The sequence below is a fragment of the Aethina tumida genome, chromosome 3 (assembly GCF_024364675.1).
Source record: "Aethina tumida isolate Nest 87 chromosome 3, icAetTumi1.1, whole genome shotgun sequence".
NCBI classification, from domain to species: Eukaryota; Metazoa; Arthropoda; class Insecta; order Coleoptera; family Nitidulidae; genus Aethina; species Aethina tumida.
In genome coordinates, this window is record NC_065437.1 from 17,463,510 (window position 1) to 17,483,103 (window position 19,594).

General features: G+C 30.8%; 1 protein-coding gene across 1 annotated transcript in view; it reads left to right on the top strand.

Moving 5' to 3' along the window:
• The window catches only part of LOC109598630 (suppressor of lurcher protein 1), a 154,662-nt gene that overhangs the window by 133,847 nt on the left and 1,221 nt on the right, over positions 1 to 19,594 (top strand). Inside the window, exons 11-13 of the mRNA XM_049964787.1 lie at positions 15,923 to 16,109; positions 18,065 to 18,255; positions 18,394 to 18,601. Coding sequence (XP_049820744.1) covers positions 15,923 to 16,109; positions 18,065 to 18,255; positions 18,394 to 18,601 — 586 coding nt within the window. The remainder of the gene's footprint in view (positions 1 to 15,922; positions 16,110 to 18,064; positions 18,256 to 18,393; positions 18,602 to 19,594) is intronic.

Genomic DNA, 19,594 nt, shown 5'->3' on the forward strand with positions numbered 1-19,594 from the left:
TTAAACTTCAGTTAATGTCATTTTAGGTGTTTATTATATTGTCCGATTGCATTTTTTTTAAATTATCTTAACACAATTAAAATATTAAAATATTACTTAGTAGTTTATGATATTATCGATGACGAGGGAATTCCAATTAAAATATTATAAAAAAATGATATCATAGAAAATTCATCCACATTTACCAACATTTTAATAAAAAAATGTATATTACATCTCCATCAATAAACAGCTTTTTTTGTCAATTATTTTTAATCACACGATATTTGTTATGATTAATTAAAATTGTCAGTTACAGCCTACTACAAAAATTTATTATACACTTTAACTGGTTTTCTCCTAGCTTGGTATACAATGTCTTCGAAATTGAAGTTTACAATTTATATTTTTTTTTTAATCCAATTATGTATTTATTAACGGAAACTTACGCTTGAAAACACAAAATTAATTGAACCATGTCCCAAAATTATCTTTTGAACAAAGAAAAAAACATTACCTTTTAATAATGTTTCAGTAAAACTTTTTTGAGCTTTGTGAGAGCCATATTAAATTTTTAATCAAAGTTGATTACCCAACAGCGGATATTTGTTGAAAACTAGTATTATAATATCGTCACTTAAATCGATTCTTTTTTAAATAACGTCTGAAACTTTTAGACTAACAGCCTTAACCAAAAAAATATATATTTTACTTGGGTTATGGTCTTTAATAAATGGCTGAAAGGGCACAAAGATGTAAATTCATAAGCGCCACATCCATTAAACATCCTTAGGTGTTCATAGTGTTCGAGGCGTCGGTAATGAAACCATTTTAGGAAAAAGATGAACGCCCACAACCATAGTAATGGGTGGGCGGGCAGTTATGCATACTGAATCAGCTACCGCCGTCACTGGATAATGGTCCAGGCATCATGCGTTCCATCAACGGGTTTATAAATTAATCCTCGCATTAACCTACCTCATTGTACGGCTGTATGTAAAATACATGTCATGAACTAACCTACTTTCGAACAGGTGATTATGGCCTACGAGGAACTTTACTCATTTTAGTTTTGTTAATTTTAATATTAGAGTGATTATGTTACGGATATTATCAATTATTAAAATTCCTCGGAGGCATATTAAAATTGTTCAATAGGAAGGTGAAACAAAAAATGTTATAATAGTTCCACTCAGTCAGTATGAAAAGTTGTCAGATACAGACTAAATACACTGTGACTGAAACCTGTATCAAGCTTAATTAAATTCTCTTCACTTAACTAAAAACTGATTAATTAATAAATCTGGATGGGTCATTAAAGGAGCCGTTCGGCTGAATTATTGAGGAGTCCCTTCATATTTTCCGTGTACTGGTGAGACCGGGTCTCGCTGTAAATTGCTCTTGTGTAGTGTTGTTGTGTAAATCAAGTTTACATATTTGATAACATTCGTGCTGTTCACCCTGCATTATTCAACGTCAGTGCCATTGAGCGGTGGCTTGTACTTTTCCTGACCTTACGCGATAGGGTTAAATCAAAAACAATATTGGAATATTATTCTGAACAGACACCTTATTGAATGCAAATGCTGATAAGAGAATCTGGAACGTCACACGTTGGGAAATGTAGCACTTCCTCCCTGTATACACATGTAACATTCTCGGTGGTTACAACAATTAGTGTCTGGTAATAAAGTTTGTTCGACATACGTGGTCCATACGCCATAAATTCATCTGAACAGACAGTTGCTGTTGCCTTTGTTGGTGGCGGAGCACGCGAATTAGAATTCTCCTAGACATACCGTACCGAATTAAGCCTTAATGTTCCACTTGTGTATAATAGCTGGATATGGAGAGTTGTTTTCTAGTTGCTCTATATCATTTTACATGCAGTGAGTAACGCGTTTTAAGTGATAAATACTCCGGGTTCCCTGACAACTTTAATTTACAACATTTATATTATTCACAATACACCTAAGCGAACAACGCTCTTCTCCCGACTCTCCTGCTAATGACCAGCACTATGGCCATGTTTCCATTGTTTTTGGAGTAATTTTAACTATTTTAACTGTTTATGGTCTGCAATTCTTTTTATTACTGAAATATTTATTATATTGAATGTATCTAACAAATCTCAAAGTTTTTTTAACTAAAAATATTGTATGTCATACAGCTGAACGACATAAATTGAATGCCTATACCTATATTGTTTATTAATTTACTACATAGTATTTATAGTATATCATATTATTTTTATTTACTAGTGCTTTTGTGTATTATAATTATTTAATCATTGTTTAAAGTAATTCAGCATTACCAAGACCGACAGAAACAAAGGAGTTTACAAATAAGTCAATAGTTACCCGTATTATTAAAATAATTAGAGAAATTGCCCACTTACCTACGAAAAATATTCAAAACTTCAAAAATCTTGAATGAAAATCGATAAATGAATAATTCTAATATCAAAAAAAAAAAAACAATCCAATCTTATCGTCAACTGAGATGAAAACTAACCTAGAAGAAGTGGGACTTGAAATTATTTCAAGAACTGTAATAGATGATTCGTTTGACTCCAAATATACAAGAAAAATTTTGGTGTCTACTAAAAAAAATTTAACACGAAAATTTATGATATATATGTCCAGCCCAATTCAGAGAAATATTTGTAACATTTTATAGAATAAGAATATAGAAGAATAATGACCTCCACGTATATTGCCAATATATGTATGGATTTCGCTCAGATCACAATCCAGATATTTCTATTAAAATACGAAATTGCAAAAGTGATCAGTCAGCCGAGAACGTTTGCCTCTCCAATACTTTCCATTATTTACAGAAAATAATATACACAAAGAATATACTTCGCCGTTTGATGCCAGTTAATCAATACTATATCATAATATATGGTAGGTGAGAACAATGATATATCCGTAATCCCACCGGGAATTCCAAATCCAATTTCCAGCCTCTCTAAGTCACTACTTAAATGTCATATCATCAATTCTAAAGTCTTTATAACGCGGTTCCTGCAGGACGCACCCATAAAAATACCTGACAAGTTGTTGAAGATTTGCCGCACCTTTCAACACGTTTTATTGATTACATTCATTGTTGAAACAGTCATTTTACAACGTTAATTTCCGGTCGAAAAACCGAAAATTAGTTCACAAAACGCAAATTCAAAAATTGCATTTTTTACCAACCACAACTCACATTTACGATAGAAATAAAATTGACCTATTTGCCCAACTACACTGAATGTGTTCAGTGTTGGCCCGCAGAAACAACTGAAATAAATGCGACTAATAAAGAATAATACACGGAGCCCCATTACAAATACGCGTTTTTCTAATTAAAAATGCCCATCAAACTTGCAGGATGCTTGTCGGTTATTTTATTTAATCAGGCTGCAGCGCTGCGTGAAAAATCATTTTAACACACTTTTGTTCGGCCGAGGTGGAAATGGGAATGGGGTTTTAATTACTGTGGTTATAATTTAATTTCGAGTTTTGAAAAATGTTCGGCTTTTATTCGAACTAAACACTCGTAATTCTGTATGTATGTAAAATTTATACAATATAACTGCAATATGATTTAATAAAAGGGACGTATTCCGTAAGCGAGTATAAATGACTGCAACTCCCGATTCAATAAAAGATATGTTGACGTTGCAGCTTCTCTCAAACCGAATTTAATAATATTCGTTATTCTATTAATCACGGCATCTCCGACATACCCTACTTTGCATTCCATTCTCGGGAGATGAGGCTTCAGAAACGTGAAATACTTAAGCGAATTACATTTCATATAGGAACATACATCCATTTGTGACAGCTAAATTTATAACTGCGTCTCGCGAAATAAAAACACAGATACAGACTCCAAAGTTATTTAAGTAATTACAAGTGGTTTTATTCAGTTAATTTCTTGTCAACAGGAAAGTCCAAGAGATAAAGTATCGTAAACGAATATTTTTCATCATTAGTATATTGAACCGGGTTTATCTGGTGTGTAAAATTGTAACAAGAATGTATGTGTCTACTTTGTGAAACTTTGGAGTTTGGAGTTTTATTGCTGGTATCTTTAAATGACCATTATTTATTTTTTGGTTTTTGTCTAAAACCCTCTTGGACATTAATCAATGTTACCGTAGTATTCCAGGTACTCAGAACAAACTAAAGCACTTTCTGTAAAATGATCCATTACTCCCTCTATATTTGAAAGTACATTTTAGTTACAATTATGAAAGTAAAAGAATCTACACTTCTATATACTCAATTTAATTCTCATGTGGATATACTAGACGAACATTTTCATTTCTTTGTTTCCACTAAAGGTTAATTCCTCCATTTCATCCTAAAACTATTCAAAAGTAATCAAATAAAGTTGCTTTCAGCCAATCAATACTTAACTCAATAACGTGAAATCGTAAGTCCTTAAACAAGGCAATGTTTGCCCAAACTCTCAAACAAATTATTAATTCAATCAGTTTTCCAACAACACTCGAAAAATCATAAACTTCCTTGTGAATTGCCACAGATGAAATATTCAAGACTGACAGAACGGAAAACCGAAAATCTCTTTACTATTCATTCATGGGATGAGTGGGGACCATTAAATGCTGCCAATCACGAAATAGTAAACCTATGTCAATGGCATAGAAAATTCTGACAAAACATTCAGAACGATTGAATTTAAAAGCGCTGAATCGGTATAACGGTGTTGAAAAGCGATCTGTACAGCCAATCACAGAGTGCGTTTAACCTCGTATTTTTTTTTGACGAAACACGTGATTTTAGGAACCGCAGAAGTTTAATGAGGCAAACATCTTGAAACGGCATACGACGCAATTAAATTAAGTTAGTGCACCGCCCGTTTTTAAATGTGTACGAATTTAAGTAACTCTTTCACTAATTTAGCTAATGGCCATACTTGGCGCAAGAACTTAATTAAGGTAAGTGTGAAAATTTCTTTGGGTCGCCCTCGACTCGCGTAACGCATCTCATCAATCAAGTAACAGGTAAAGGGCTCCTTCATTTACCCTCCGTTTTTCACATTGGCTTTTAGCAAATAAAAAAATAAAAATTACCCACCGCATTTATCGACTTTGAGCTTATACCGAATAATCATTTCATTAATAATTTTACTCGAGCTTTTATTGGACAACGAACATTTCCTGTCCAGTTTTACCCGTTAAAAATTTACAATAGCATTACTGAATTTTTTGCAGAGTGCCAGATTAAAAAAGTATGATAATAATTTACAAACAGTCTGAAGTAGTCAGTGCCTGAAAATTGCATTGTTTAATTCAGTTTTATGGTTAAAATAATGAAGGTTAAATTATTTGGCTGACGTTTATAAATTAGTAATTGTCAATTAAACTAACATCATGAACAGACGAAAAGGCCAATTGCAATCGCCAGGCTTGTTTATTGGAACGAAGAAAGAATATGAAGTTCACCTTATTCACCAGGAAATGAAGAGAAAATGTCTTCAATACAGTATTATATTTGGAATAATAATTATGCTGCTGTTGTTGGGTCTTTTACTCTTTTTCGCCATGAGATGCGGCATTTGTGGATCTGGCAGAGTACTGTGAAGTATTCAACCAACTTGTGAAATATTAATTTATTAGTGATATAAGTGAAACTACCAGTGTTTTCAAAAAATGTAATGTATTATATATAATTAACATGATAATTCCATTATATCAATTTTAGTATTATTACTGTTTTATGTTACTTATATTTATTTCGATATTATATATCCTGCTAATCATAAATTTTATATATAAATATATGACACTTTATAATAACAATTATTGTTCTCACAAAAATGGATTTAGTGACTATAATCTGTTTTTTGAATGCGAAACCAATACTTATAATGTTTATTGCTTCATTATAATTATTTAATCACTGGTGAAAGTGAAATTGAAAGAAAAATTATAATTCAACTTTTCCATATCCGAGAGGTAACAATAGATGACTTTGAATAATTGACCGTATTATTAAAAAAATTAGAAAAACTAACTAAGAAGTGACTACGAAACAATTTGTTGATCAAACCGATAACGGGATAATTCGAATGTCAAAAAACAGTTCAATCTTATCGCCAAATGAAATTAAAGCCAACCTGAAGGAAATGGGACTTGCTGAAATTAGTTCAAGTGGAGGAGTTCCGTTTATCTCCAGATTTACAAGAAGAATCATGGTTTCTACTAAAGTCCAATTTTGACTTGCTTAGCATCTCATTCACTGGAGTAATGAACTGTGGTATACAAATTTTCTCTTGACACCTTTAATTTCCTACTAAAATATATGTTGGGCATTTAATAATATTTACTTATCTAAAATTTAGTAGTAAGAAATAAATTCTTGTTAAATTCTTCAGACTTTGGCCTCCGATATCTTCTAAACAGTAAGAGTTCTGAAGAAATTGTAAGATATCTTTTTAATATATGTTCAATTTCCTTTAAAAAATGTAAATAGAAATTGTCTGTACGGTCAAGTAATAACGAGATATGGACCAGCTCAATCAGAAAACTTTAACAGATGTGTATTAATAGAATTATTACTAAAATATTTAATATACTAAAAAATTGCTATATTAATAATCTGTATATTCGTTGCCACTTTCACTTAAACCAGATCTATTTTACACATAAGGTATGCTACAGGATATCTATAAAAAATAAAATCATTCCATTTGAAATAAGATTGTTATTGCCACTTAAAATTAGAAATATATAAACTGAATTATCAAGCATTCTGTTTAACAGTTTAGAATACCATTAATGACTCCTGATAAAGTACATATTGAGCAGTGAACGGGGAAGTTTTTTTCAACATTGCAACAATTATTGATAATATGGATATTTTAGTCACACATATAACTATTACATGCGTGAATTTTTCTTTTTAATTAAATACCTCAAAGCAAATTAAGATAGGAAAACGATTCAAAATGAATCTGACACAAGTTAAAGTTGAGAAAGGCAATTAAGAAACTATAAGATTTCTAATCCAGAAATACGAATAGACAATTTTAAAATGGAGAATAGTAAATGTATAATAAAATAACTTCAATTTTACATAATAATTTATGATATTACATTAACTAAATTTATAGTACTTTAAGTAACGAAGATTAAAACTAGTCCGAAAAACTGAGGACATAAATTTTTAAATGATTAAAACAACTATTTGATAAAAATACCATAAGACAAAGAGAAAATAATAATGCAATAGGATTGACATAATAATTATATTAATACTATAAATATACAAAAATAAAATATAAACGAGAAGATAAGACAAAATAATTAAAAATGGTTTGATAATATACACTAACTGATTCAAAAGAACAAAGAAAAAATAAAATTATACAAAAAAGGTTTAAAATAATTGAAATAGAAGAAATAATTAGTAAAAATTAAGATTAAAAGAACAACCAGTACTTGACTACTTTGATTATGATTGTGAGAATTTTACTTAATTTCGGATTTTTGTATCTGACTTTAAGCGTCGCTAATCGCCTTTGAAGATTATCAGCTAATTGAATCACGAGCCGCGACCTTGTGAACAGATAATTTAAAAACTAGAAAACAAACAGAATTACGTTTATATCGATGGTGCTAGAAAATCTGCAAAGAACAACAGTGCATAAAACATTGGTCCATACAGCATCGTGTCAAGTGCGATGCAGCGTCGTAGAGAGAGACGGCGCGCAGCTGCGGAGCTTCAAAACCGCGTCTGTCGTCGAGCGTGCCGGCACATCGCACCGAAGTCCAATCGGAAGAATGTACCGCGTCCTTTAACTTCGATCCCGCGACTCGAACCGATTTTCAAAAAGCGATTTCAAAAGTGTGGACACAAGCGATCGAACGCCAGTGGCGAGATGTCAACCGGTGCCAAAACCTTGCTGATTGGGATTATCGTTCTGGTCAACTGTCTTCCCGGCGATGCCTACGAGATACGCGACCGAAACAAAGGTTTTTACACATTTTTTAAAATACATTGTTTTATTGCCTTTTATTTTCTAGATATTTGAACTAAATTGAAAATCACTAAATTTTGAAAAACATTTTTATTTCAAACAAAAAATATTTGTACAAAAGCACATTTTGCCAAAATTATCGTATAATTATTGTTTAGTTAAAATAAGAAAATATTTTATTACATTTTAATGTTTAAGAAATACCACATTTTAATTTAATTTATGTATCAAAATTTAAAATAAATATTATTTTTATTTTATCGACTATTTTATTTAAATAAAATATTTATTTAAGGTTTAATTGATATTTAAATATAAATTTTGGATTATTAAAATAAATAGTTTTTTTATTTTATTTTATTATTTTTTTAATCTGAAACTGCTTTAAGAATAAAAAATCTAATAAAAAATTCAAACAAAACAAATTTAGCTTTAAATTCCGGTTTAACAGAAACTTTCTCGAATCGACATCGAAAAAACTGTCGTCGTTACATATTTCTATATTGTGCACACAAAGAAACAACTAATAAATTGTAAATTGTTTTCCTAGCCGGACTTTTGAAAGTTTTAAAAGTTTAAAACGATCTCCAAAGCGCTGCAACGCCCATAAATAGGATGCAGCAGTAAAAAACAGATCATAAACTCTGCAAACACCGAAGTTAACAAACGTGTGTGCGAGATATAATTTATTAGAACCTGGAATTTTGAACGTGGCTAAAAGGATATTCGCAAAATATTACATATTGGGTCTAAACCGTCTGTTGATTAAATTACATGAATACTAAAATATTCATGTGTTTATCTACAGCAGACTGTATTTATTATTAACGAATTTCTAAACGTTCAGCCTCCGGTTTATGAAGTCATGTATCAATAAATCTATTTTATATGGGTAATTGTTGTATATTAATTCAAAGCTTTAGTTTAAGACCTGTTAAGTATGCAACGATTGAAATCCAATAATAAATCAAACATAATTTAGGGTGGAAAATTAAGTTAAACTGCACCGACTGTACGATATGGGTAATTCCAATAAAAATATAAATATTTTTTGGAAACTGTTAGAAGCATTTCATTAAAATTAAAAACAGAAATTCTAAATGTCTGGACTGCTGATTAATTTAATATGCATTGCTTGTGTTTGTGCATATTAAACTATATTTTCTTATTTACGCAGTCGTCTGAATTACACAATTAATCGGATAATGAATTAGCAAGCTTAACTTTATGATTTACGACTAACTAATTAATTCAATCATAATTTATGTCTTACGTATTTAATAAGTTAGTGCACCGATATGTTGATTTATTCGTGCAGTCATTTTAAAGTTTAACAAGATATTTCTTAAATGGCGGATAAAAACTCTATATTTTAAATAAGAAACCTTAATATTAAAATGTCCAGTTTAAAACAATAGATATTTCTGAGGTCAATTTGTAAAGTGCATATATGGCAGCCTCTTACTCGATTTGTTAAAAGTCATATTGCATAATAAATTCAAAATAAATTTGAAAATTATCAACTTAAGAGATGTTTGCAAATCAATTTTTGAGTTATTTATTATTGTCATCGACTCATATTTTTAAAGAACAAGAATTTTGACATATACCGAACGAAATTGTAGTTAAACATTATCCTTGAAAACTATGCCTACTAATTTTAATATTAATACCCTTTTAATGATGATAATGACAATGATGGCCAGGGAAACAGCACACATACTATCCAAACATTTTTAGAATGGCAGACCTCTAATTAAATACAAATTAAATCTTAAACAAAATAAATGTGAAATGTGGATGGGCACAAAAATAGTACATATTTAAAAAATATCTGTTTGTTAAATAATTTATATAATTACTCTTCGTTATAACTACCTGTGAATGGGGGAAGAAGAAAAATTCAATGAAATATGGGCAATGGTCGTTTAAACTTAAATTTCACGACTCAATTAATAACCAAAATTTATCTAAATTTGTTCCTTTTTGGTGTTTTAATTGAGACTACATGTTGTTCCACAACTTTTCAATTGTAATTAGATCCGGAATTTACGCTGGCTAATCGAAAATCTCAACATGATTATTTTTTAATCAATTTTGAATAACTTTTGATGCATGTCTCGTATCAATACCATGCATAAAAATCCTGGTAAATTATAGTTGGAAAATGGTTCCATTACATCTCTTTTGATGTCTCTATATACGAAGCGGTCCATTTTACCAATAATTTTTTGTAACGGTCATACACCATCTCAAAGAATGGATCCTTTCCTCCACCACCTTGTTACAAAGTATTCTGGGAACCAAACTTTTATTAGGAAGACTATGATCGTACTTTTTTCCTTTTGATCTTAACATGGATTTATCACTCCAAAGTACATTTCTCAAAATTCTGGTGGATAATTAATACATTTTTGTGTAAATTTTTTGTCTTGTTCGAGTATTCTTTTTTGATAAAAATGGTTTCTTTACTGAAATATATCCATGCAAATTTTGTTCATTCACTCGCTATCTGATTGTTTTTATTAGACATACTGATATTGTATGACTCAATTAATTCATTTTTTATTGGCCTAGAAGATAAGAAAGGATGTCGTTTACTGATTTTTTCAATTTGTCAGTCAAGAAAATTATATTTTTTTTTGTTACATTTTCTTATTGTATTTTCAATTGCGTGTTTTGCTTATTTGTTGATTTGTTGATAAGTACTGACAAACCATGTTGTACCATTTTCGAAAGCATCTTAAAGTTTTAGCAGTGTCAGCAATATGAATATGATGTTTCATATTAATTATTATTTATTCAATAAAATAATATAAATCCTACAAAGAATAAATTCTTACTATTAAGAGTATTGTTAAATGTGTTATTTCTTTGGGCAACCAAATCAGACTAATATATGCTTTTAAAATAATATCTCCGACGTTTATAAGAAGTCTAGCAAAAAAAAAACAAAAAAATTATAGAATATTGAAATATATTGTTTAACAAAATTTGAATTAAATTCTTTTATTTTACAATTTTAAATTTTGTGTTATTTCTCTTGTTACCACTGTATGTTTGTAATTTTGATGTAAATAAAAATATCTTCTTTTTCACAAAAGCTAAAAATATTAATTTTTTTTACAATATTTTTAGTTTCTGTTTTCTATTGCCATTAATTTTTTTAAATGAATTTATCACATTTTAGTTTTTATTTCAATTGCAGTCCTATTATTCCACAAGTATCGTGCTTTTCAAACTAAAGACAATCGTAACACGCAACTAAACACAAAATGATTATTTCATTACACAAAGTTATATCATATCTGACAACAAACAAACAACTCTGAATAATTCATAAAACAATTCACATCTCCACAAATAACACATCCAGGCTAATAAAAACGAACACGCAAGATGCGCGATAAAATCCAAATGGAATCTGGAATTCGTAGATTCGCAAAAAAAATACAAAGATGATAAATAAAATATGCATTGCCTCTGAGTTTATCTCCAAACATGTTGCCAACAAGGTGTCAGTCTCTGGAGGCAAAAACGTTATATCATAGTGTTTCCGATTTAAAATAAAAAAACTGAGCAACGGTTTAATAGAAAAGGTATTTTATTGACGAATTTAGTTCAAAAGTAGTTTCCCAAAATTCAACATGACGTATCCATTATCATTGTCGCTGTAATTCCAAACTAATCCCTACACAACTGGTGTTTGTTGTCCGAACTTTGTAGGTGTGTGACCAAACGAAATCAGATTACGGGTCTGATATTGTTTTGAAATTATCGAACGTTGGCGAATGTAAAGGGTAATTGGTAATGTAATTATCTTCTGGTGCAGTTTATGCAAAACATTACACGAATATATTTAGGCAAATGTTACAGCTATTAGAGATGTTATTTAATTTAATAGTTTTAATGATTTCGGGTTTTTATGAAAGGTTTATTAATAAAACAATGAAAAATCTGTTTGTTCTCGTTTTTTTGTTCAATTTTAAATTTAATGTTTCCTAAATGACTAGCCATGCATACAACAATTTTTAATCGACATTGCAAATATTTGGATAAAATATTGTTTAACATACTTTTTTACATCAAAAAGATTAAAATAAAAATATAATATATCTAATATCTATTTTTTCAGGAATATACTGAACTGGGTACATTTACCTAAATATTATTTGTCGGTCCTTTTGGATTAAAATTCAGAAAAATTTTATTTAATAACTTTTATATAAAAATATATCTAATAAAATGTAATTTTTGTGAAAACTCAGTTTTTAATAAACTAAATAAATATGTTCACAGAACTGATCAAAGTACCAGTATTTAAAACAAGAAATAAAAAGTTTATTAAGTACCTCAAAGATAATTGTGTTTGTACATTTCTGGGAGAAGTTAACTCCGAACTCAAACTATTAAGGGTTTTCCGACAGAAGTAAACACCGGTAATTAAAGAGTATTCCCTAAATTCACTCGAGTATTTGTTTTGCATTATTATAAAACTTCGCCTTCATATTTAATCGCGTCAACGAAATAATCTTGTTCCAGCACTTGATCCTGCGCCATTCCGTTGAATCATACTTCTATTGTGGCCCATTATTAATTCTCATTTGCAAGACATTTATTAAATCTAACCAGGCCGTGCATCATTGATAATAATACATGCATGTTGTTGCGGCACACAAAATTGTGTTGGTACAAAGCCACTATATTAAAATATACTGCATTAATTTCACACTCCTTGACAAGTGCAGATACGCTCATTTTTATCGTTGCAGAAACGTTCATCCATCATTTAGTCTGATTAATTTGAGAGAGAAATGATTGGGTCAATAATAAATTCGAAATTGTGGCAAGTGCTCATTTTAATTCGCTTAAACTTTAACGCATATGATTTTAATTAATTCCCCCATATTTTCATTTGAAATTATTTTTATTAAAAACGTTATTTACTCAAATGTGCGTGTTTTGAACCGCAACATTATTTTCCCTGGTCCTCTCATAATTAAACCTCATGTTGTACTATTTCATTATTAATTGGCTATTATTATTAATTTCGTTGGACAGAATGCAGTTAACTATGAAAATGCAATTAAACATATGTTTATCAAAATAAACAGTAATATACATTTTTATTTATTCTACTTGATTCACATATTTTATTATTTTGTTTTCGTTTAATAAAATGGACTTTTTGTGTAACTTTTGTGCTACTTTACATCTTTCTGTAAACACCATATTATAGTAGCTCGATTAGTAATCAGTAAAAAATCTGATTGATCTTATACACACATTCAATACTGGTGTGTGTATTCATTTCTGTTTTGCCCTCTGACTTTGTGCCGTTTTCTTCGTTTTAATACACATTGAAAATGTAACTCTCGTTTATTTCTATGCCGTTTATTCCTCGTTATACTTTACATTATTACATTTCCATAATCTCATCATGAGCCACTCTATAAGATAATTCTTTGTTCCTTGTTGAGAATTATATTGAGTTTGTTTATTTGAAAAAGAATATAGCTTTAGTTTAATTATGAAGCATTATTCTTCAAAATAAAATGTTAAATTAATACAATAACATTTCAATATTGAATTAAGTAAAATCTCCGACTCGAAACAAAAATACAATCTATAAATTTTGAACCTAAATCAATAACATAAACTCGATTAAAGTGGCAATATGCCTTCGACAAAATCCGGTGGTAAATCCATTTAAAGCTAATAAAATTTGTGAAATAATTGCCGAAATTGTAACAATAACCCATATATTTAAACGTTAACTGCGACTACGCAATATTCATTTAGGGTGGCTCTATTAAATCGCTTTAAATTATGGTTTGTCAATAATCGTAATCCGGGAAGTACGTAAATTGGTATCGTTCAGTTTTGTTAAAAATTAATGATTTTTTTGAGATTTGATATGTTTAATTAATTAAACTGATTTTGTGGCTTTATAATTTAACATTTTTGAGATGTGTTAATAAAGATTGATTATTCTTTCACGTGTTAAATTTTCTTTGAATCTGTATAAAATCGTAAATATATAAAATTATACCCAGTTATAAGTTTTACGGCTCCATTAACGTCAATCATAAAATATGTCAATGTTTTTTACATAAATTTGTACTTATACTTCTATAGTTAATTTCCCTTCAATTTCAAATGGAATTTATGGATGTAAACGAAATCCTAATGCGATTTTTCAGTAACGTTAAATAAAAGTTTACGCTTTACATAAAATATTTAATGGCATAAGTTAATTTGTATGTTGGATTTTTAATTTTTTTATATAGCGAATAAAGTTTAATACTGTTTTAAATGAGCAGGTTGAATTTTATATATTTTTGGTTGGGATTTTGTGATGTAAACTAAAAGAAAACTTTGTATTGTGTTATCGGGAAGTTCCATTTCCGCCGTGTGATCGAAAACACTTTTCATAACTGTTGATTTCGGAATAAATGTTTCGCTTTTCAAACCATCAAAATTCACGATGATTTTAATGTGTTTAACCACATTGTTATCACAAGATTTTTTATGTGTCGACAGCATTAAAATGGCCAGGTGTAATAAAATTTTTTACTAAATCAACTACAAATTTAAAGTTAAATAAATAAACGTATCAATCCACTTCACTTATTGCCAACCTTTTTTTTAATGGTAGGAATTCTTTTACTTCTTTTGGCTTAGGTATTATTATTTTTTTTTATGCTGCTTAAGTATTCTATTATTTGATACTTGTTTAAACAATAAATTACAATAATTTTAAATCTAAATTTATAACGTATTTATATTCATAAAACAGCTTTATTGCCATTCTCAGCATTTTAAATTATTGAACGCCAGTAAATTTAGACAATTGAATATATTGTACGGTCCATACATCAGTTTCGCATAACTAAATTGGCACAATTCATGTAGATTCGCGTTCGGTCCCGCTCCAGAACTTCAATAATAAAATTAGAATTCACATGCGACACAATACCATAATATATTTGCACTTTTAAACTGCATGCAGGGTGTTAATGACTCCTACCCCTTCGGTGCTTCTGCGATGTAAGCACGGCGTATTGACCGAGTTACACAACGATGCTGAACGGATGTTAAACGCAACACAATAAATTAACCGTGGTTTTACTCCGGTTTCATTTTCAGTAACAACCAGATGCTTTAATTGGCCGGTGTTATTTTTATTCTGGGTATTTGGTACACTTTTCGACGGAAGCTTTGTAATGCAATAAGAAAACTCGGTCGGTTTTTTGTTGAAATGGTACGAAATAAATAAAACGTTGTTGGCATGAAGGCGGGACAAATTGGCCGGTTGTAAACTGATTAGATATCGACGAATTTTATTGTGTTTAAAGAACAAAAATTGTATTTTAGCATTATTTCATTTGAAAAAGAAATTGGTCTGGAACTGGATGCGCCACAAGCAAATCGTAATTGCCCATTAACCTCGTTCGCCGTTCAAAGGTGATCGAAGATCTTCGACTTCGGAAACTGAGAGTAGAAGTGTACTGCAGCCGTGAAGCCATAATCAAATCTCATCATCACTGTTACTCCCACGAGTTTCTGTTTGGACGGTAAAGTTACGGAGATTTCAAATGAGAATAGCTGTAATTTATTTCTTTTTTTTTCCATCTAATAAATTGAACTAGAATGAAGCCGTTTGCTTAGGTCATGTCTGGTCTTGAATAAGTGATGACAGAAATACATTAGCGAGGGAAACTTTGAAATGATAATATTGAAGTCATATAATATAATTTTCCTTAACAAGTTTTTCGTGTAAAGGAAAGTGGTTGGTAATGTGTTGTGTACCTAAATTTGATGTACAGTGTGCTTGTTATGACGGCACACGAACAAATTTATTATGGAATTTCACTAGACATGTTAATTTTACAATTATGTCCCATCAAACAAGAATTAATTTGAATTTTGATTGTTACAGGATCCAGCTGCGACATAATAATAAACAGCGATACGAACAAAAATGGCACAATCATGAGTCCGTCATATCCTGCTCCGTATCCACCTAAAACTACTTGTCGTTATGAATTTCAAGGACGGGGAAAAGAAAGGGTCCAAATAGTCTTCCAAGATTTTAACTTATACTATTCTAACGAACACTATAAAGAGTAAGTTAATCCAATTCTAAAGATGTAAAATAAAAAATGTATTCTTTTATATTAAGTGTATAAAACATGTAAAAATGATAAATTATTGAAATGGTTCATCTGGTTCCTTACTGGTAGTCAACAATCCTCCAGTACCAGTCCACTCTTCTTTCAGAGGCACATCGAGTTCCAAGTCACGTAAAGCGGCCAACGTGTCCTTCTCAATCTGCGGAAAGTTATCCCAATTTTGTCGCAAAATTTCCTCCACCCCTAATTTCTTGAAATGCTCAATTTGAAATTTGCTACGCGAAACCATGTTCCTAATTGCCCAGCTGGCATTTTTCTGAACGTATTTATTCGTTGGATGTAGTTTCATGATTTCAATTATTACATGCGGTAATCCAGTGTCGAATAACTTGTTGCTATTTTCTGGAGATCTGAGACAACATGCGCTAATTGCGCCCAATCCGTAGGTGGACACAGTGGCGTTCTTTTTATGAATGTTTAAACAAGTCTTAAGCAGAGGACCTAAATTAACATTTTGAATGATGTTTTCTTTTACTGAATCATTTCCAGCTAACGCTCTGATCAGCTTGAAAACTTCTTTGGCCACATTCTCATTCCTGTGCCACTGAAGTAGGAAATCTTTTATTATGGCCATACCGCCTACAGTTTCGACCTTCTTACAAAACTCTTGCCTTACCATCAACACGCTTATAGTACCTAAGACTTCAATTATTAACTTTTCGTTGCTCTTCTCCTTCTCCATAATATCTAGTAATGTGCAGAGTGTCTCAATAGCAATAGATCGTGCGTGGTCATGGCTTTTACCAAATTGCACTCTAATATCATCATCTAATACTAGACTTCTGAGTACACTCATAACAAGGATCTGGACTTCGCTACTGTCATTTTCCAACAATGCTTTCAGTTTTCTCACTATCTTCTCGTCAATGAGATCCTGCCTGTTCGCCTCGTGCATCACACAACATACTCTTATCCACTGTAACAAGGGTACTTTAACTGAATCCTCTTCGTGAACATTCAAGAGACATAACATTATAGATATTCCATTTGAATCTAAAAGATCCGGATATTTGGTCATTAACGACTTTAAGGTTCTAAGGATTTCGATTGTTTCAGTATTGTTTGTGAGATCTTTCTTCAAATCTAGTGCTGCTATTAAAACATCATAAGCGCCAGCCTTTCCTGCAGCTACACGAGCTTCGATACTCTCATCACATAATCTTCTTAAATCTTTGCAATACTTTGCAACATCAGATTCACTGTAGGTCTCGTTTCGTATTTCTGTTACTAGTCTTTGAATTTCGTGACGTTTATAATCTGTCAATTCTGCGGCTTCTTGTAAATCATTCTTTGTAAGGACTTTCTTTGCGCTCACGTTTGCTTTCTTTTTATGTGTTCCTGTACTTTTTTCCATTTTTTATATTTAGTTGTTGGAGAAAATATATGTGATTATCAGTTAATTACTTCTCTTCTTGTTGATTTATTGTTAGGCAATTATTTTCAGTCTTCGTCATGGCAATATTTTCCTTTTAAAGAAATATGCTTACCTTTCAAAAGAAACCATTATTTATTCAATATTGTTAGACACAAGAATATCAAGCTATGTATATTTTAAATAATCATTTAGTATCATGAATGTAATCTTATTCTTCAACGCTCCCCTACACTACAGTGTTTCTGGATAAATACACTTTTAAATGTTTGATCAGTGTATAAAAAATGCATTATGCGAAGACTACACCATCCATAACGTTATGAAGGTACAGCTAATTATTCAATGAAAAATTCACAGTGGTTAAAAATGCATTTCCCGCCAATTTATAAGCATAATCTCTGGGTTTAATCCCGACCCCGTTGTTAAATTATTAAATAAACCTGGTTAAACAAGCTGGATGACACGCAAATCTGCTCTATTATTCCATTAATGTTAAATCCGACGCTTTTTCCAGTTGCGACAACCAGGATTCCCTGATGGCATTCGTCCACATAGACGGTAGGATGGAAAAAATAGACAGTTTTTGCGGCACCACACTGCCAAAACCCGTCATGTCTAACGGCCCCAGGCTCAAATTGGAATTCCAGAGTCCCTTTGCGTCAAGATACTCGAGGGGCTTCAAAGCTACTTATAGCTTCACTGAGAGTAAGTAACTATTTGTTCTGTGCGAATCGACTCCCATCCTTTAGCATTTATAAAAGAACGTAACAATGATCCTCTAGAATACTTTTCTTTTATTGTCACTAAAATATATTGGTAATTTTAGTTATTGTCTTGTTTCAGATTTTGGTATTAAAACTGGAACCCAGGAGCCAAAATACCCATGTGCCTTCGTATTTAATAGTAACGAATCTAGAAATGGATATTTCTATAGCCCGAATTATCCAGGTTACTACCCTAGAAACACTGAATGTCACTACTTTTTTAACGGGAACCAACAGGAAAAGGTCCATCTTCACTTTAACTACTTTGACGTGGAAGGAGTTCTACCGTACGTAACATTGTCATATAAAAATCCTTTATAGACCAGAATAAATCAAAATAAAACAAAAGTCAAATGCTTTTTTGAATAGATCTTTCTATACTGTTAAAAAACCTCTTTAAAAATGATTGTAGCTAATTCCAAACAAAAGCTGTTATGTATTCAGAATGAGTATGCGGTGCATATTCAATCTTAAATCCATCTGAGCGCAATACATTGTTGTAAATCATAAATTCGGAAAGTTACGCTTTTGGGAGTGAAACAGAATAATTGAATAAAGTTCATAGGCACCGAAAATAATTCCGACATATTGCTTGCTAAAAGTTGCACTGCACTGCATAACGAATCCATCCAAGCAGGAAACCTGTTAAATTTTAACATAAAAGCACATATTCCATTTAATGCTGAACAATTCTTTTCAAGGCTGAGCTGAGTATCGAAAAAGGACAAATTGTATATTTCAAAAATTAATTTGAAATAACTAGATTGTTTCAACGAAACTGTTGTTCAAGTGACTTAAAATGATTCAAGTCCAAATATTTGCTAATCTTGTCATTCTTGAGAAATTCAGTCCAGTTGGGAATTCGAACATCTTAGTTCGAATATGTTTAAGATGCTCTCTATGTCTCAGCTATTCAAATGGTGATCAATAACTTCTTTAAACAGATTAACATTATTGTTACGTTTTCGGTATTTAAATATGTATTGATATTTGAATATTATTTGACGTCAACAAATCAATATTTTCCCAATTATTCCCATCTGTTTAAAATAAACAGAGAGGTTATTAAAGATTTTAAGCAAATAATTTGGAAATGTCCGAGCGTAAATATCAGACAGTCATTATTGCCTCCAATTGTCAATGTCCTGCGGTTTGATTTAATTAAATTAGTTGGAGCTGCACAAATTCGACGACACATCCGCAACCACCTTTCATTTTCTATTTGTAATGATTATAAATGTGAACCCTATAACTTCGCAGACGGATGATCAGGAAGTTAT